At 35.5% G+C, this 19,382-nt stretch overlaps 2 protein-coding genes across 3 annotated transcripts; both read left to right on the top strand.

Annotated features, from left to right (window-relative positions):
• Positions 1–1,184: 1,184 nt before the first annotated feature.
• Positions 1,185–8,358, top strand: SEX4 (dual specificity protein phosphatase (DsPTP1) family protein). The gene is made up of 14 exons (XM_088517467.1): positions 1,185–1,295; positions 1,375–1,444; positions 1,533–1,577; positions 2,634–2,721; positions 3,083–3,159; positions 3,277–3,353; positions 3,528–3,608; positions 4,112–4,244; positions 4,351–4,410; positions 5,348–5,404; positions 6,037–6,132; positions 6,759–6,818; positions 7,467–7,574; positions 8,053–8,358. The coding sequence occupies exons 1-14, from the start codon at positions 1,270–1,272 to the stop codon at positions 8,185–8,187; spliced, it is 1,113 nt and encodes a 370-aa protein (XP_088373593.1). The 5' UTR covers positions 1,185–1,269; the 3' UTR covers positions 8,188–8,358.
• A 1,588-nt stretch (positions 8,359–9,946) lies between these two features.
• LOC132187862 (UDP-Glycosyltransferase superfamily protein) lies at positions 9,947–19,024 on the top strand. Of its 2 annotated transcripts, XR_015912640.1 has the most exons (15): positions 9,947–10,572; positions 12,166–12,252; positions 12,527–12,630; positions 12,791–12,841; positions 13,232–13,403; positions 13,520–13,840; positions 15,067–15,270; positions 15,366–15,878; positions 16,032–16,241; positions 16,759–16,947; positions 17,064–17,233; positions 17,408–17,560; positions 17,711–17,792; positions 17,881–18,416; positions 18,808–19,024. XR_015912640.1 is itself a non-coding variant. In XM_088517284.1 (14 exons), the coding sequence occupies exons 1-14, from the start codon at positions 10,105–10,107 to the stop codon at positions 18,268–18,270; spliced, it is 3,114 nt and encodes a 1,037-aa protein (XP_088373410.1). In that variant the 5' UTR covers positions 9,947–10,104; the 3' UTR covers positions 18,271–18,695. The 2 variants fall into 2 exon arrangements, 1 of the variants encoding a protein (XP_088373410.1); XM_088517284.1 differs by lacking the exon at positions 18,808–19,024 and having other exon boundaries at positions 17,881–18,695.
• The last annotated feature ends 358 nt before the right edge of the window (positions 19,025–19,382 follow it).

The following is a 19,382-nucleotide window of genomic DNA, read 5'->3' as shown; positions in this document are numbered from 1 at the left end:
AAATAAATATTATCCATTTTAAATAAAATGGAGAAGAAACTTGCTTAAGTTAGCCGCTTAAATGAAGGCTTTTTTAGTGCCAAGTTTTGCTTCTTCTTTGCACATGCGAAGTCAATTTTAAAACCAATTTAACAAAGCAAAGCAATGGTGTAGACTTTAGACAAACTGCCATCAAGTTAGCATTCCTGTAACCGGGCTTGGAAACAATAGTTCAATAATGATGGATAATTCAAATTGAAAACCTGCATCAAAGATCATAACATGTCTAATTTCTCCTCTTTTTATTTTTTTTATTTTTATTTATTTTTTTTAAGATATTACAAGAGGCGGATGTGAATTCGAACTAGTGAACTCTGCTTTATAAGGTGTGATCTCCGACCTATTGAACTACTTCTCGAAAACAAACCATGTCTAGTCTTGTCGCATGTTTCGTGCTTTAAATATTTATAAACTTTTAGTTTATACCCGAGGTTTGTTAAATCTCATATTAGAGCTAAGTTCTATGTCACCGGTTAGAATCACAAAGGGGGTGACTATAGTGAAATTCAATAATAAAATCACTTTTAAAATAGGAGAAAATTAATTGAATAACAAAATATCTAAAATTAGTAATTCAAAGGAAAAACTATGAATTTGGGCCTGAAATCATCGCTTGTCAACCATAGGTACGACGTGTGTGCTAAAAAGAGCTTTTTGAAGTAGGGTCATAAGCGCAATTCCAATACTCAATAGTAAAAATTATGATCAAAAAGAACTTTTCGAAAAATTTTGTAAGAAAAAATTAAGGTCGAGCCAATCACTACTTAATATGGAGGTCGGTTCGAGACCTTTGCCGAGTTTGAACCAAGCTCAAACATGGCAAGGGTTTTCATGAGCTGAGTTTGAATAAGGCTTCAAAACTCGACTTAAGTTTGAGCCTATATATGATGCAGCTGAGCCGAGTTCAAACATGTAATATTCGACTCAACTACAAGTCTACAAGCCAACAACCCAATGTGGGTCAGGATCATAAAAGTTAAAACAATCAAGGAGGCGCAACCAAAATATATAATATCCCAGGGGGCAAGCTGCAAAATATAGTAAGAAAACAACAAAAGGGTACAAAAAGGCAATGATTTTGGAGAATATCTGGAAAGGAGATCCATTCAACCAACGCCTATATATAAAGGACCCACAGTGAGAAAATATCAATTCGGAAACAAATCTAAAACTAACACTGAGAAAATATCGATTCGAAAGAGATTTTCTTGCATTCCTCTCGGATCGGAAATGAACTGTCTTCAGATTCTTCCAAGGTCCGCTTAAACCTTTGTATACCACTATCTGATTCTTTGCCTTGTTAAGATATCTGTGACATTCTTTTTCCAATTTCAGATCCTCTGCGTTGCCCTTGCAAAGCTTCAAATGCTATCAGAGAACGCCATCCTGCTCTGTCGGTACACTGGTACACTCATCTTCTACTATCTATGTGTATTATGTACAAACATGTGTGTGTTTAATGTAATTTGACGAGATTTTTGGATTTAATGCAGGGAGTGCCGAGTAGTGCTGGTCCACAACGAAGTATGGCGGTGAAGGTAACTTCAGAAACCGTAGCTTCGGGATATATTTTCCGGGTTTTGGTTTTGTAATCAGTAGTTAGGTTCCTTTTTAGTTATTTTCGATTTTTGTTGGTTTGAGATATAGCTGATGTTGTTCAACGAATCAACGTGGTATTCGTGTGTTTTCTTGTTTGAAATATTTGTGAATATGTTTTCACACGATGTACTGTGTTCTACAATTTATTGTCTTTTTTATTTTATTTTATTTTATTTTTTATATAAAGATAAAGAGTAATTATGTAATACAGTATCTTTGTGTCTCATTGTCCATTAGAGTTAGCCAATTTTAAGTTCCGATGGAGCCAAATTTTGACATTTCCAAAGAGTGAAATACTTTGTTGTTGGTTGATACTCATTCATCATATATAGTGAATCTCCAAAGGCGTGCAGCCTTCATAGCATGGTTGGTTTTACGGTGCAAGACATGGGCAAGCCATTAAAACCCATGTTTACTTTGAGTCTGCCACCCTATGAAGGGTGGGACTAGAAGTCTAGAAATGCCATCGGACATTCTTTTGCCCTATGTAACTTGGGAGATGGATCTCTGTGGTACATGGAGCAGGAAATGGGGCAGGCTTGTATACAGCTTATTTCTTAGTTAGAAGGTAGGATGTGATAGTGTGTTCTTTAGATGGAATTTAGTTAGAAGTTAGAATGCGATAACGTGTTTCTTTAGAAGAAATTTCTACAGTGGTAGTCAACTTTCTGTACAAAAATTCATCATCTATAAGTTTCCATTTTACTTTCTATCTGATATAGATCATGTATCAGAACAGCTATCCGCATTGCAATTTTCCAGGATCATTGTGACTTATGCTAGAAAAAGTACTAAAAGGTCGTGAGAAACAGACATGAGTTAATGGTGCTGTGTTTCAATTGTACCAGCTAGTTGTTATGAGCATGTATATGTGGTTGTTAAGGCCATGATTTGCTTTTCAGTGAGTAGTATTGATTTCAAGATTTCAGTCACCATGCTGCTTGCTTGCATTCAAGCTTTTTCATATGGAAGAATACTGACATCTTTGTTTGTAGGCTATTTCGGGTCAGGCAAGTGGTGCCAATGTAAAGGAGGAAAAATCGGAGACATATAGTAATGACATGACAGAAGCTATGGGTGCTGGTAAGTTTGGTCACAGTGTTCGTGGTTTGAGCATGAGGAAGTATGAGAGCCAACTTGGTCGACATTTATGGTCTTACATGTCGAAGGCTGCTTGTTGATTTGTATACTAGAAGTTTGGGCTAAAACATGCTAAAAAAGTTAACCCCAGTCGAACATAATTTTTCTGATGAGTGAGTGGTATTATGCTCAGATTGTCGTTCCCAATTCTGGCAATATAGGTGCATATGATCTTCGTGGGTAACCTACAAATTGACTTTACCTTGGGATTCCTCTTATGATTCCTTTTTCATATGGCTTTGTTTTGTTTTCTTGCTGTGTTTAGCTGCATCTCATCATTCCTTTCTAACATAGTCTGGTACAGTCTTGACCTATAGGCATGAACTTGGAATGAACTACACCTTCATTCGTCCGGACTTGATTGTGGGATCATGCCTACAGGTGATCCTTCTTCTTAAATTTAATAAATGTGAATAGATTCTACCCCTTTTATACGACCATATGATTTTTGCTTCTTTTTTTTTTGTTTTTTTTTTCTTCTTCCCTGCTCATTGCCAGACTCCTGAAGATGTTGACAAGCTTCGTAGTATTGGAGTGAAAACCATATTTTGCTTGCAGCAAGACCCGGACTTGGAGTATCCAAAACAAGTTTCTCGTTGAAGTCCAATTGGAGCTTCTAGTTGTTTTCTTTTTCTTCTTTTTATATGGGATTTTAATTTCTAAATATGTAACTTTTGAGCATTTGAGAGGGCTACTGGCATGTTTGAATTGAGAAAGAAAACATCGGATTCCTTCACTAGTCCATCCAGATATTTTGGCGTTGACATCAATGCCATACGAGAGTATGCTAAGACACATGATGACATTCAACACTTACGGGCGGAGATAAGGTTAGTTATGGCAAGATAGTAGTTATACTCATCAAAAGAGATAGTAGTTGTGCTGATATTTTACTTTCCTATTCTGAAAATTGTGAAAATTACTGAAACCTCGAAGTAAATGTTGGTTTGACTACTCTCTATATCTGGATTTGTTTTGTCACTGGTATATTGTGTATTACACTTCTTATATTTCTGTTTAAGTAATCAGAACAACTGTGTACCCCCACCCAAAAAAAAATATATATATATTTTAAGAGAATTTAATTTTTAATTTTTGGGGGTCAAAATTACTTATCAAAAAAAAATTTTTGGGGGTCAAAATTCTAAAAATTATATATTTTAAGAGAATTTTTAAAATTTTGGGCCCCCCCAAGGTAAAAGCCTGGTTCCACCCCTGCTCATGTGGCAACATATTGATTTTCTGCATGTGATATGTGTGTCGTGTTTGCATGTGAGCACATATGTAGTGCCATTCTTTACGTTGTACAGTAGCATAATGTTTGATGCACCAGGGACTTCGATGCATTTGATTTACGGTTACGGCTTCCAGCTGTTGTTAGCGAATTATACAAGGCAGTAAATCGAAATGGAGGTGTGACATATATACATTGCACTGCTGGAATGGGAAGAGCTCCTGCAGTTGCGGTACGCGTGTCAGTTTCATTCCTTTAAGATGATTTCATTCTGGGAATCTTTCTTCTAGCTCTAATGATTTATTTTTCATTAATGGAAGAGTTGTTTTGAATTTCAGTTGGCATACATGTTCTGGGTTCAGGGCTATCATCTAAGTCAAGCTAACAAATTGCTGCTGGTAGACACTCCTTTATTAAATTTAAATGTATATTTTTTTGTAATTAATTGTATATGTTCTTGTTAGAGAATATTCTGCACACTTGTACATTCTTCTGTCAAGAATATAACAAAAACAAGTCAAGAAGTTCAATTTTGGACTTGTAAAGGCGTGACAATGATTTCATGCATGTTAGGTTTCATAACCAAATTCTATAGCTATTGGGTTGATGAAATTTTTTACTGAATTGATGTCACTACATTCATCAATTATCTTTAACTGAGTTTGCAGGACTTGTATCATTGTATGTCCTGTATATAATGATATAATGGCCACAAGGGCTGCATTTGTGTTATTATTAGATGGGAGGTGGAAGATATCTTCCAATTTCTGGCTACACAAGTAATTGTAGTTGGAAGATATATCAATGCGACTCCCAACTTCTTCAATAGCTTTTCAATTGATTAGCTATGCTGTGGATATCAAGCTATCTGGGTATTGGTGGCTATTTTTTTTTTTTATATAAGTAATCGATTAATATCATAAAAAGCTTAAGGCACCCGTAAGTACACAAGAAATATATAAAAGGAAACACCTAATTAGGAGTGAAAAGAACAAGGAAATCACAATATTTAATCGTCAAAGGAGACACAAGTAGCTTTCCACAAATACAAAGTTTTGAAGAATAAGGATTTAATTTCTTCCAAAGTCCTTTTCCGGTCCTCAAAAGTTTTTGTCGCATTACTTTACGCGATAGATAGGGTACTTGGTAATTTAAGGAAACTAGTCACATTTACTTTCCAATTAAGGACTGATAATCATTATTAATTTACAAGAGGTATATTTTTGATAATATGTTTTAATGTTAATAACTGCTGAATTTAAATGATAAATAATGCACTGATTGCCTCAAATCTTCCCAATGTTTGTGAAATTTCTAAGTGTTTCTTGCTTACAGAGCAAGCGCACATGCTTCCCAAAACTGGATGCCATAAAAAGTGCAACCGCTGATACTGTGAGTTACTTTTCTTTTGTCATATATTATTGGTGTAATAGAAGTGTAAATCTTAGTTTCTGGTTTCTTCTTACATATCTGATCCTTTTGACTTGTTAATAACAAGTTCTTCTTGAACAGCTCACACATGATGATTTAGCAAAATTTCAAGTTGAATTCTCACTTCATACATTTGTTGTTGCGGGCTGGCCAAATGAATGCAAATCATAAAGTAGATTCTGCGCTATGTATTATACAAGACTTTTATTTAGTACATCAAGTGTTAAAACCTGCCCTTGTTTTCCAGAAATCATAGGCGACACTTGTAACAGATTGTATCTTTCTTTTATCACGAAATTAACATTTAAGATAGTTTTCTTGAGCAAGTAAGGCATCCATGTGGAGTGTCTAGGCAAAATTTTACTGAAAACGATCATTAGGCATTTACTGGTACTTGCTTGAAGGTCCTTTTGTTCCTAATTCTTATGATGTTGCACTTCTTTACTTTTTCTATCTTGATGACATCTGTTCACATTGGCGTCATTATTTAGGAATTTGGGACAATTTATTGCTGTTTTCTTGTTTCTTTTCTTTTACAGTAGTGGCTTTCATTTTGTTTGATTGCATGCTCATCACAAATATTCTACTTAAAGCTTACAGGCCTCAGGAAGAAGTTTGTCACTTTGACTTGGAAAGATTGTAATTGCTCAACGGTGGAAATTTCTGGACTTAATATTGGATGGGGTCAGGTAATGATCATTTATGTACAATCAGCCTTTTGACTTTAACAATTTTCTTAGATGCTTTATTAGCACTTTGTGTCCCTTGTAAAGTTTGAAAGATCTGGATTTTATTTTGACCCATGATTGACTGACACTTGGTTGTCACTATTTTTAAGAGCATAAAATGCCATCCTGGTTCATTGCAATTCTGTGCAGTTTTTGGACAATACTTGGAAGACTTGATTGTATTTGTGCTAATGTATGGAAGAATTTTTTACTTATCAAAAAAAAAAAAAAAAATGTATGGAAGAATTTTTTAGAAATTAGATGAGTTGATGTTAATGGTTGAATGCTAGCCCAACATGCATCAAATGGTGGTATCACCTTGAGAAAACATTTTGTTCTTGACATCCAGGCAACTAGTAAAGTTGCCCTCTTATTAGGATGCAACTTGAAATGTTGTTTTGTCTAGCCAATGGGAAAGATGAATGGACAAGGGTGTTCTAAGAAGTCCTTAAGGTGTGTATTGGCTTAGGATTTCATCTTTGTCTTTTACCATTAGAATCATCTACTAAATCATCTTAAAACATGTACGATTATGATTTCCTACTTCATTTTTTACTCATCATTTTTGTCTTGTGAACCTTTTGCAGAAAATACCTTTAGAATTTGACGAGGAGCAGGGTTTGTGGATTCTCAACACGGAACTGCTAGTAAGTTTAATTCGTTATGCATCTTGTTGTTTGTTCTTATAAAGGTGAAAATTCCAAGCACTTATCTTTACATGTCCGCCATCTCCATTTAAATTTCTCACTGGTAACAATTGTTGTGCATTCTACTCATATAAAAACTTTATTGCCTTCTATTTGAGTTTCTTATAAGGCACTAATGCTGTAATTATCCAATAACCCACATGGTTGACTTCAAGAATCAAGAGCTATGAAAATGGTTTTGTTTTGATATTTGGAAGTTATGCTTTAGAAAAGCATCTAGAATCACACTTTTATTGCACCATTTTAACCCCTTCACTCCAGGTTCTGTATGTCACAGATATATATGCTTCATAAGGTAGTCAGGCTGTCTTTTTGGGAACACATTGTGTAAATGATATTGAAGACTTCACTAAAACAAATATCTTTTTATCATGGGTGCAAAATAACTTGGATTTGCTCCTTGGTTTTGTCTGGACACACATATTTCTCTCAACAGAAGTTAAGACTTGATCTAACATGCATTTGAAGATGTCACAAACTCATTCCTGGTACTCGATAGGGGTTCTCTGCAGCTCTTTATATAAAATGTTGCAATGCACTGACCCATTTTTTAGAAATGGAAATCCATATTAACTATTGCTTTAACAGGAAGGACGCTACGAGTACAAGTATGTTGTTGACGGTGAATGGACGTGCAATAAGGACGAGCCTTTAACCATTGTCAACAAAGATGGCCATATCAACAATTACGTTCAAGTAAGGTTTACATATCTAGCATCATAACTTTTTTTTTTTTAAAAAAAATAGTCTAGTTATACACTACTAGTGCCAATTGAGATCTGCATGTACACTATTTCTTCTGTCTGCTTGCATCCTTTGGATTGCTTTAGAGCTCTTTTCGATGAAGGGATTTTGAGTAGTCGTTAATGAAAATGAAGTGATTGATTACGTTTTGTGGAAATGATTTTTTGTTTTAAATATGTAACTAAGCCCTAGCACAGAAAAGAACACCGACAGCACCGACATATCAAGCAAAATTTGTTCTGTTCATAATTTATGTTCAACTACTATCTAGTTTGACTTACTATGAGTCCAAAAATTGACTTCCATGGACCTACCATGATTCATCCTCAAATCCTTCCATTCCATGACACATTTTATTCATGAGAAGTTAGTATATACTATATAGTATAGTGCTTCTCTATTGGTGCTCTCATTTTTCTCCTCTGTTCAGGTTGTTGATGATGATGCAGATAGTCTTAGGGCAAACCTGTGGAAGAGGTTGACTAGTGAGGATCCTCATCTCACAAAGGATGAGCGGCTGAAGATTAGACAGTTTCTTGAAGCTTTTCCTGATGAAGAGCAGTAAATAGCTAAGGGAATTTCAAGCTGCCATCATGTGTAATATATAGATGTAAAAAAAATGTTAACCAAATAATCGCATGTACTGATGTACTCCATCGTCTCAAAATAAATAGAAGTAACAAAAAAAAGGACGATTTTAATAAAATAAAACCAATGACATTATGCTTATTTTTCATATCTACTGTCATTAGATTTTAGACATTTTTCGAAGATTATTATGCATAATTTCTTTTCCAAGGTTTGGCCAAGTGGGCGTGGCCAAAGCCATGCTTTGTCAACGCTTTTTCATTCTTCTTTTCTTTTTTTTTTTTGAAAATAAAAAATATTAACAAACAATTTACAATACAAAACATTTTAAATTTTTCGAAATTTGATAAACTAGTCGTTTTCTAGAATATTATGTATTTTTTTGTTAAATGAGGGGAAGGGGGGAAAGGGGAATATAATTATTCTTTCGTTGAATTTAGCAAACGCGTTTTTTGGCCTTTTCTCATTTCTCTGTCCAGAAAGTATTTTTTCTTTTTTCCGAAAGTGCTTCCTCCCCAAAAAAAAAAAAAAAAAAAAAAACTAATAGGCAAACGTTAAAAAGAAAATGGAAAATTACACTTATCCCCATCAATTTATTAACCCATTTGCAATGTCTCTTATTTCTCAAGTTTAATTACTGTTTATCTCAAAAGTTTAATCATTTAATTAATATTTTAACACTTTTACTCATATAAAATATTTAATTTAAATGAAGGTGAATTATGGAGTTAAGATTTGAAGTTAAAATCTTTTGGTTCTTATACCATGTTAAATGATCATTTGTCATAACAACTTAAAAAGATTAAGATGCGCATAAAAATAAAATAAAAAGGAAAACCCTTAAAAAAAAAACCTCTTACATGCGCTAATTTTTTTTTTGAGATTTCTAGGGAGTATTTATCTTTTAAAAAAAAAAATTGAGTATTTTTGTCTTTTTAGGAAGGGAACATTGCAATCCTTTTAGAAGATCGGTAGGGTAATTAGTTGAAAGATTGGAGAGACATTGCAAATTAGGGGTAGATTAAGTATAGTTTTTTCATAAAAACAAAGGGTTAAATTTGTGTTATTTTACAACTTGTTAACATGTATCAACATGCGATTAGATTATGTTAAATTTTAGTTTGAGTTGGTGTGACTCTAATCCAACGAGGAACAAGTTGTAAAAGAGCTATAAGTGTAGCATTATTTAAAAAAAAAGAAAAAGAAATGCTAGACCTACAACTACTTTACAATTATTTTACAACTTGTTTACGTATGTTAGCACGTGATTGGAAGATGTTATATTTTTAGTGTCTAAAGTAGTTTTAGAAAAATGATAGATTTTATTATATTGTTAACTATATTTTAATTATCTCTATGGTGAATAGATGAATCTACCATTAAATTTGTGTGAGATAACATGATTTCACAGATCCAATGATGATATATTAAATGTGTAAGATAAGATGAGGAAATGGTCAAAGATATTGAAGTTAATTATTTCTCAAACGGTAATAAGTTGTAAAATAATTGTAAACAAATTATAAATTTAACTGATTTATATTAATAAATTGTGAAAGAGTGTTTTCGACGAATGGTGGGTCTAGCAAGTAGCAAGACAAGCATTACTAGCTAAAACAAACAAAACTTGAAAGCAAAGATGAAGAAATTGCGCGTGCTAACTAGTTCCCAATTGGCGCGTGGATAAAAAAACCCAAGCGCGTTAGCAAACAAGAACAGAAGGATTTCGAAAACTAAAATCAAGAAACTCACTCTGTGAGTCCATTTCACGTCGACCAACTCGAGTTTGGACGGTTCTCCAATGCCAACTCTCACTCTTGGCATTCCAATTATCTCTTTCAATTTCCATTGCTAACCCTCAAGCTTTTCCGTCACTTTCCCGAGAAAATTCCGCATGGCCCGCAACACATCTCCACACGAGGACGACGACAATAATGGCGGCAATGGCGGCGCCAGCAATGATCTAGGATTCCACTCGATCCGCGACCGGTACCCTGTCAAGAGGAACCCTATCCACCACCGAGAACCAGCCAAGGCCTCCCCGGATCGCTCGCTGTTCCTCCGCGGCCGATCTCACCCCAGCCGCTTCAACCGCAAGGGCTTACTCTGGCTGATGGGGAAGTCTACGTTCTACTCCGTGGTGATCTTCGCGGTGTTCCTGTTCGCGATGGCGTCGATGGTGTTGCAGAGCTCGATCACGTCGGTGTTCAGCAAGAGTGGCGATCGAGGGAGGTCGCTGAGGGACGGGTTGAGGTTCGGGAGCACGTTGAAGTTCGTGCCGGCCAGGGTTTCGCGGGGTGACGGGCTCGATTTGTTGCGATCGGAGCCGAGGATTGGAGTTAGGGCGCCAAGGCTCGCTCTTGTGAGTTCAGTTTTGAATTTTGGATTTGATTTATATTTGAATTTGAGGCTGTTTATATTGTTTGATTCGATTCGAACTTTATTTCCTTTTTGGGAACTACTAAATTTTATTTATGTGAGCGCAATTTCAGTTATTAGATTATTTAGGCTTTTATACCAATGGAGCTGAATAGCAGCTGGCTATGTCTTTAGTCCTCCTAGAATAGAATTTGGTTTTATTTCTCTTTAGAGCATTGGGATTCCAAAACCGACGTCAAATGCTCTGTTTTGTTGATGTGAAAACTGAAAGGAAAGGCATTGAAATTTGAATTTGAACTTTGTCTTGTGATGTTGTGGTTTTTATAATATCGAATGAGCTAAAAATTTAACCTTCATCAAACAAAATGGTGTGCTTATTTCAGTAGTTATATAGTAAGGAAATGGGGAACATAATAGGATGAAGTTACAGTTGCAGCCAAAAAAAATGGCATATTGCTGAGGTGAGAAAAAAAAAAAATGCGAAGAATGAGGAGGGTAACCGTGAAATTGTGTTGAAATAACCAATTTCATTAAAAAAAAAGTAAATGCAAATGGTTAATATATTTTCTCCATAAACTGAAAATCAAATATAATGCCAATTCAGCTGAAAGCATAATTCAGTCACTATCATTAAATATCTCAAACATGCTTCTTGAGAGGCCATTAGAGTGAAGATACTTGAGATAGTGCTTTGATGCAACTAAACTCTAATAATAACGGTCTGGTAGTCTTCCAAGTATGCTCCCACGATTGCAGAAGGCTCATTGACTATAAGAGAGTTTTCTTACTGAAAGGAGATTGATCAACCTTGATTTTAAACTATTATTCTTGTGATCATGTTATTGCTTTCTATTTAAGTATAAAGTTCTATAAAACTAAGTTTTGACATACAGGTGAAAAGCTTATATATGTTACTAAAATTGGAAGCAAACTTAATCCACCACCATAACCTAATTTTCCTGTTTCAAGTAGAGGTTAATTGAATCTAGCCTTCTAGCAATCAAATATTCAAATCAAAGTGGAAGTAGTCATTTGGCTGTTTAAGAAAATTTTGAGTACTTTATTTTGCAAGAGGCCTCTGCTGGTTGCATGAAAGATGAATATGTGTTAGTGTTAAATAATACCGTCGCAAAAATTGACGGAAATGATTGTTAGTTGAAATTGTGATATGACAGCAGTACTGCAAGTGTAAAGTTATGAAACCAGCCTGTGTCCAAGTTCTTTGCGGTTGTAATGCTATCTCATCTGGAAAGTCTTGTTGTTTGAGACACTTATGGTCCCTCTCGTTTATACCTCTGTATTTAAGCATGCAGTGTGTTGTCTTTTGGATGCAGTTTTGTGGTGAACTAATTAATGAAATATCTTGAGGTTTAAACGTAGATGATGTTAAACATTCAAAGATAGTTCAGTGCTTGACACTTCATTAATCAAAATGTGAAGGCCAAGTGCATTAGTATAACTCAGAACCATACTTTGCATGAAAAGAAACTTAATTGAATTTTCTTTTTCTTTTTTGTTTGTTTTAAAATGGTTTGCACTTTCTAAATCAAATATGCTTTCTTTTGATGAGTATCAGATCTTGGGCGACATGAAGAAAAATCCGCAGTCATTGATGTTGATTACCGTGATAAAGAATTTACAGAAGCTGGGTTATGTGGTTAAGGTAGTGGTTCTTAAGTTTCAGTATGGTGTTTATTATCTCTGTTGTTGGTAGTAGAATTGTTTCTCCATTTTATGGGGGAAACATGTTGAAGCACTTATTTAATGGATTGATGAAGTTGGGTGTTGATAGTGGCATTTTTGTACGAATTTATGCGCTGCCCTCATCAAAATATGACATTTTAAAATATAATTGGGGCAGCTAGTAATGTGCTGAACAATGTTTTCAGCTTTGGCTTCTGAAAAGCTTATACTTTCTTACAATGTGTACGTGACAGATATTTGCACTAAAGGATGGAAAAGCACGTACAATGTGGGAGCAAATAGGTGGCCGGCTTTCCATTTTAGGACCTGAGCAATATGGCCATATCGATTGGTTAATGTATGTGTGCTTTTCATCATTTATCCTGTTTTGTTATTTAATGGGGCCTTTCTATGGCTCTATCTGGAGTGCAGTTTATTTGTGTCAGAAACTTTTTTTGACAATATTGTCTTCTAGTTTGCTTGTGTATATATTGTTGAAGATCTGTTGTTTTCTACAGTTTTGAAGGCATCATTGTTGATTCTCTTGAAGCAAAAGAGGCTATTTCAAGGTTTGTTGATATTCTCCCTGTAGCTCACTGAGGGCTATAATTATGTTTGAGAGTTCTTCTCATGTGTGCATTGCATTATGCTTGATCTGCTTGGGCATAGCATGTACTATTTGCTTTTGCAGACATCTTTTAAACAGCTGATGTTTTCAGTGGTTGATGAAATGAACTCTTTGGACTTTGATCTCATTTGCACCACAAATGACATTAAATTTGAGCACACCTATAAGATAGCAAACATGAGACTTTTAGGTTCACTGTTGATTGTGATGCAATTAATCTCTCTCTCTCTCTCTCTCTCTCTCTCTCCCCAGTTTTATGGAATAAGGAAATATGTCTAATCTGTTACTTTAGTTTGAGATGCTATAATTAGTGAGTTATATATGCATGCAGCCTTATGCAGGAGCCTTTTTGTTCGGTACCACTTGTCTGGATTATTCATGAAGATACTCTTGCAAATCGCCTTCCAGCATATGAGGAAATGGGTTGGAAGCATCTTGTTTCTCATTGGAAAACTGCTTTTAGTAGAGCTAGCGTCGTTGTGTTTCCAGATTTCACTCTGCCGGTAAATCTGCCATCTTAGATGTATACCTATATATCTTACTACCCAACTTCATTTCTAACTGGCACTGTATTAGACACTCTTTTTCTGTTTCTCAATGTTGTTCCTTCTTGTATCAGATGTTATATAGTGTTCTTGACACTGGAAACTTCTTTGTGATTCCTGGGTCACCAGTAGATGTGTGGGCTTCTGAAAGCTACCTTAAGACCCAGTCCAAATACCAATTAAGGAAGGACAATGGATTCAGTGAAGATGATATACTGGTCGTAGTTATTGGAAGTTCTTTCTTTCACAATGACCTATCATGGGACTATGCTGTAGCGATGCATGCCATAGGACCACTGCTAATAAAATATGCCAAGAGGAAAGATGCGGGAAGCTCATTTAAATTTGTTTTCTTATGTGGTAATTCCACAAATGGATATGATGATGCTTTAAAGGTAGTCAGTTATTTATTGGTGCATCATTATAGGCTATGCTATTTTTGCTATAAATACCATGCTTTTACCGTATATGAACTGCTCTTTAAACCTGCAAGTGCCTCTATTTTCAAATGAGCGAATGGAAGGTTCACTATTGAAATGTGTCTGACATAATGGCTAGCAAATGTCTGATAGACTAAATGAGTACATCACAGCATTGTAAAAAAGTATGCCTCAAGTTTTTGAATGGATGAGATGAATTTCAACTAGTTTATGATTTCATCATAATATACATGTAATTTTCTGCTAAAATATATTTTCTAATTCAGGTAATTCATTTGTAATGTTTGTTGTGAGTGGTGAAACCATACAACTGAATCTCTTTATGTTTTTGAAGGTTAAGGAATTTTGGAAGCATTTGGTAGTACAAACTTACCATTTGGTAGTTCCTGCAATATCTTAATAATAATAATTATATACAAAGACACACACACAATTTTTTTCTTTCTTTTTTGTTAATTGAGTAATTTGTAAAGAAAGGAGAATAAGAAATTAGCAGAGGCATTACAGTGACATAAGAAAGTATAGATAAAAAAAAGGGTTAAATTCACTTTACCCTATGAAGTTTCAATAATTTTTCAATTCGAACCCTAATGTTTAAAAATTGGCAATGTACCCCCTAATGTTTCAAAAATTTTTAATTTAGACCCTCCGTTACTAATTTTCGTCTAATTGGACAGAAATCATCCCACGTGCGTCTCACGTGGGATTTTGATGCCCTCTATTCCAATTTTGCCCTCATTAAAACCTATGAAATTACGTAATTATCCTTAATTTCATATGTTTTGAAGAGGGTAATTACGTAATTTCATAGGTTTTAATGAAGGCAAAATTAGAATAGAGGGTATCAAAATCCCACATGAGACGCACGTGAGATGATTTCCTTCCAATTAGACGGAAATTAGTAACGGAGGGTCTGAATTGAAAATTTTTGATACATTAGGGGGGTACATTGCCAATTTTTAAACATTGGAATTCGAATTGAAAAAAATTAGAGCAAGAATATTGATAAAGCTATGGACAAGCCTGAGAAATATGAAGCTAATCTATTGAAGCAGTCCTTTTGAAAGTTACATAGCATTCGCAGTCAATCTTTGATGTGCTCAACTCACCACATGGCATCATTTTGTAGTGTGATTATCTTCTCTTTGGATTGTGAATTGATTCTTTAATTTGTGTTGTAGGAAGTTGCTTCTCGTCTTGGACTTCTCCATGGCTCTGTAAGGCATTATGGGTTCGATACTGATGTGAACAATGTGTTATTAATGGCTGATATTGCTCTCTATGGTTCCGACCAAGATGTACAGGGTTTTCCTCCTTTGCTTATCCGAGCCATGACCTTTGAAATCCCTGTTATTGCACCTGATTTTCCCATCTTGAAAAAATATGTGAGTTCATTCAAGTTATTCGTACTTGGTTCAGTGATCGCTGTACTTCGCAGGGTTTTATTCTTACATTTTCTAAGGGGTTTCTGAAATTACAGATTGTTGATGGAGTCCATGGGTTATTTTTTCCAAAACATAACCCTGATGCTTTGATGAGGGCTTTCTCACTCCTGATTTCAAATGGAAAACTCTCCAAGTTTGCTCAAGCAGTTGCTTCCTCCGGAAGACTGCTTGCTAGGAACATGCTGGCATCAGAATGCATAACTGGTTATGCGAGGGTACTGGAAAATGTACTCAATTTCTCATCAGATGCCATGCTTCCAGGTCCTATTTCTCAACTTCAGCAGGGATCATGGGAGTGGAATTTGTTCAGGGTGGAAATACAAGCGAGAACCGGTGAGATGCAAGACATTGATGAGAAGGCTACTTTCTTGAGAAAGTTTAGTGTTGTTGATGCTCTTGAAGACGAGTTTACCAATTTTGTTCATTCAACAAACGTCTCTGAGAATGGAACTGAGATTCTGTCACTGGATATCCCAACTAAACAAGATTGGGATGTTTTGAGCGAAGTAGAAAGTACTGAAGAATATGAGAAGTTAGAAATGGAGGAGGTATGGTGTTCTCTTGCAATAATAGCTTTTCTTTGTCTCTCTCTCTCACCTCTCCCTCCCCCTCCCCCACCAAAAAAAAACCAAATGTCTGCATTTGAAGTCATTTTATTCAGAAAACAGCTGAAATAGAGATTTATTTTTTTTATCCTGTAGCTTGAAGAAAGAATGGAGAGAAACCTTGGTGATTGGGATGAGATTTATCGTAATGCTCGAAAATCGGAAAAACTTAAGTTTGAAGCAAATGAAAGGGATGAGGGAGAGCTTGAGAGGACAGGCCAGCCAGTGTGCATTTATGAGATTTACAGTGGAGCTGGGTCCTGGCCATTCTTGCACCATGGTTCTTTGTACCGTGGTTTAAGTCTTGTGAGTTCCTTTTATGTATATCTTAATTTTTTTTTTGGTCAAAGTTCTTTTTCTTTTCCTTCTCCTGTTATCCCCCCTGGAGATCCCTTCTTTCTATAAAAAATCATTCTTGATATAATTCTGCAGTTTTTAGGATGTTTTGTAATTAGGCCATATAAACTTTCTAGGGTTTCTATTTCATTGAGACTCCATTTTTCCTGCCCATGGAGAAGAAAAAGAGACACCGTAAAGAAAAAGAAAATAATGAGAATTACCAACCATGTCATCTCACCCTATGATTTTATTTGCATTTATTAGTTATGATATGTGAACTTTGTTTATCATTCAAGTGCTCTAGTTTGTATGGTTTGCATTTACGTTGCTAAGAACAACTGATTATTTATTCTCCAATTTTGATGAAACCTGCTTGTTTGTTACTTTCTTTATTTTCTGGCTAAACATGAAAATGATAAATTTCTTTTAGAAGAGTTGTTTCATATTTGTTTCTATTGAAGTAATTTAACATTGAATCTGGCAGTCCTCAAGAGCACGGAGGTTGAGGGCAGATGATGTTGATGCAGTTGGGCGGCTTCCCATTTTGAATGATTCTTACTATCGGGATATTCTGTGTGAGATTGGGGGGATGTTCTCTATTGCCAATAGGGTGGATAACATTCATGGAAGACCTTGGATTGGGTTTCAATCATGGCGTGCTGCTGGTAGGAAGGTATTTCTTGTGTTGGTTTGTGTTTACTTCTAAATGTTTAATTTTTACAAGTTATGTGTGGAATACACTGTTTTTTTTCTCAGTTATGAGTTTTTTATCCTCATTTCTTGAAGCAGGCTTCCTTGTCCCCAAAGGCTGAAAAGGTTTTGGAAGACACAATACAAGAGAACACTAAAGGAGATGTAATTTACTTTTGGGCGCGCTTGGACATGGACGGAGTCACGGGAAGCAATGATGTGCTCACTTTTTGGTCCAAGTGTGACATCTTAAATGGAGGAAACTGCAGGCATGTTATGAGTATAAGTTGCAATGTAATTGTTCTGTATAGATAGGTCAAGGAGTTCTGTTTTGCTAATGTCTATGTGTCCATCCGTTGTGTTATGGAAGGGTGTGTCTTGTTGTATGTATGTTGGTGGATCTTTCTAACGGTGAAAGTAATGGCTGCTAAAAATGTTTTCAGGTCTGGTTTTGAAGATGCATTCCGCAGGATGTACGGATTGTCACTGAATGTAGAAGGTCTTCCACCCATGCCAGAAGATGGTGGTCTCTGGTCTACTCTGCACAGTTGGGTGATGCCAACCCCTTCCTTTCTGGAGTTCGTAATGTTCTCCCGGTAATTTATAGAGTTAGAATCTGCCACATTTGACCTTGCAGTTTCTTATTTATCTTAACACAGCCCATTACGTTGAAGGCACTTGCAGTTCATTGTAAATGAAACTATAAGTGAAATTTTCTTAGTGAAATTTTCTTACTGTGACTGCAGGATGTTTGTTGATTCTCTTGATGCCTTACACACCAATTCTAGTAAAATCAATATGTGCTTGCTGGGATCCTCAGAGCTTGAGGTAAGTAGTGTTGGTATGGATTTGTCTGATTTTCAGGTTCTAGTAGGAGTTTAATATTTCTCACATTTGTTTGTTCAATGATCAACAGAAAAAGCACTGTTACTGTCGGTTATTGGAACTCCTGGTTAATGTTTGGGCTTATCATAGTGCTCGGAAAATGGTTTACATGGATCCGCACACCGGTTCACTGAAAGAGCAACACCCAATCGAACACCGCAAGGGATTCATGTGGGCAAAATACTTTAATTTTACGTTGTTGAAGAGTATGGATGAAGATTTAGCTGAGGCTGCGGATGACGATGACCATCCACACGAGATGTGGTTGTGGCCATTAACAGGGGAAGTGCATTGGCAAGGGATTTATGAAAGGGAGAGAGAAGAAAGATATAGGCTGAAGATGGACAAGAAGAGAAAAACAAAAGAGAAATTGTTTGATAGGATGAGGCATGGTTACAAGCAGAAGTCACTTGGAGGATAGGAAGCATATAAAATCTGAACCCTTGGATTCTAATTCTGGAACTTTCGACTCCTAACACGGTTACTGAACCAAATTTTCTCAACTCGGGAATCGGGAAATGCTCTTGCAGCTTGAGGAGAAGCTTAATTCTTTCTAACAGCATCGAGGTAGTTCATAAAAAATGATTTATGCTAGTATATTTTCTCACTTTCAATGGTTATACGTACACCCTACTGAACTGGAGGGAGACACGAGTAGCTTCCTAGCAATTGCGGCTCGCTAGCTTTCGAGGCCTTTTTACTCGGTTATTTCTAGCAGCACCATAGGATATATTATTGGGTTTCTAGGAGTACCCAACATTCATTGAAATTCTTTTTTTTTTTTCTTTTTTCTTTTTTGCCATTCTAATATTCAATTTAGCCAGTAAAAAGTAGTGTATTCTTTCATTTACTGTATAGTCTCTCATTCAACAAAAGCAGTGGCAATTTTGATTAGTAATAATGGCTACTTTCATGCTTGGAGCTGCTTCTTTTCTGATTTTTCATTTTATTGCTTCAGAACCACAATTATTTTTGCTAGAATGGATGGGAGAGCTTCAATACAGCCGTCAATATCAAAAAGTATTTGCAAGTTGAGGAAAGGAAAAAGATTGCTACTTCATGTTGGGTTGCTTGAGAGATGGATGGTGATAGTCATTTTGATTTTCCTCTTCCTCTTATATATACATTGATTGTGTATCACTGTGAATCGTGCATTATTAACGAACCTTTATTCATATGCATTCATCCGCATCAACGATGGAACGACATAACACAAATTTGAAATTTAACGATTAAAAACCTAAAAATTTTATCACAATTTCTATTTATACCATAATTTATTCTTATTTCTATTACATTATTTATTTATTTGAAATTTCTATTTTTATATTTATTTTTTGTATTTTCTTACTTGAAGTGCTGCTACAAATATTCCAATGAGAGTCAGCACGGGGAAAATGCCTCTACTCTAGCATGTGCAATCATAGGACGATTGTGTAGACAAGTAGATAAAACGCAAATCCGAGCTTTACAAAGGATCAATCAATAAATGAGTTATAAAACGAAAATAAAATAAAACAAAAAATACTATAC

This window comes from Corylus avellana, chromosome 6 (genome assembly GCF_965113065.1).
Source record: "Corylus avellana chromosome 6, dhCorAvel1.hap1.2, whole genome shotgun sequence".
Classification (NCBI taxonomy): domain Eukaryota; kingdom Viridiplantae; phylum Streptophyta; class Magnoliopsida; order Fagales; family Betulaceae; genus Corylus; species Corylus avellana.
This window is presented reverse-complemented; position numbering and strand designations above follow the sequence as displayed.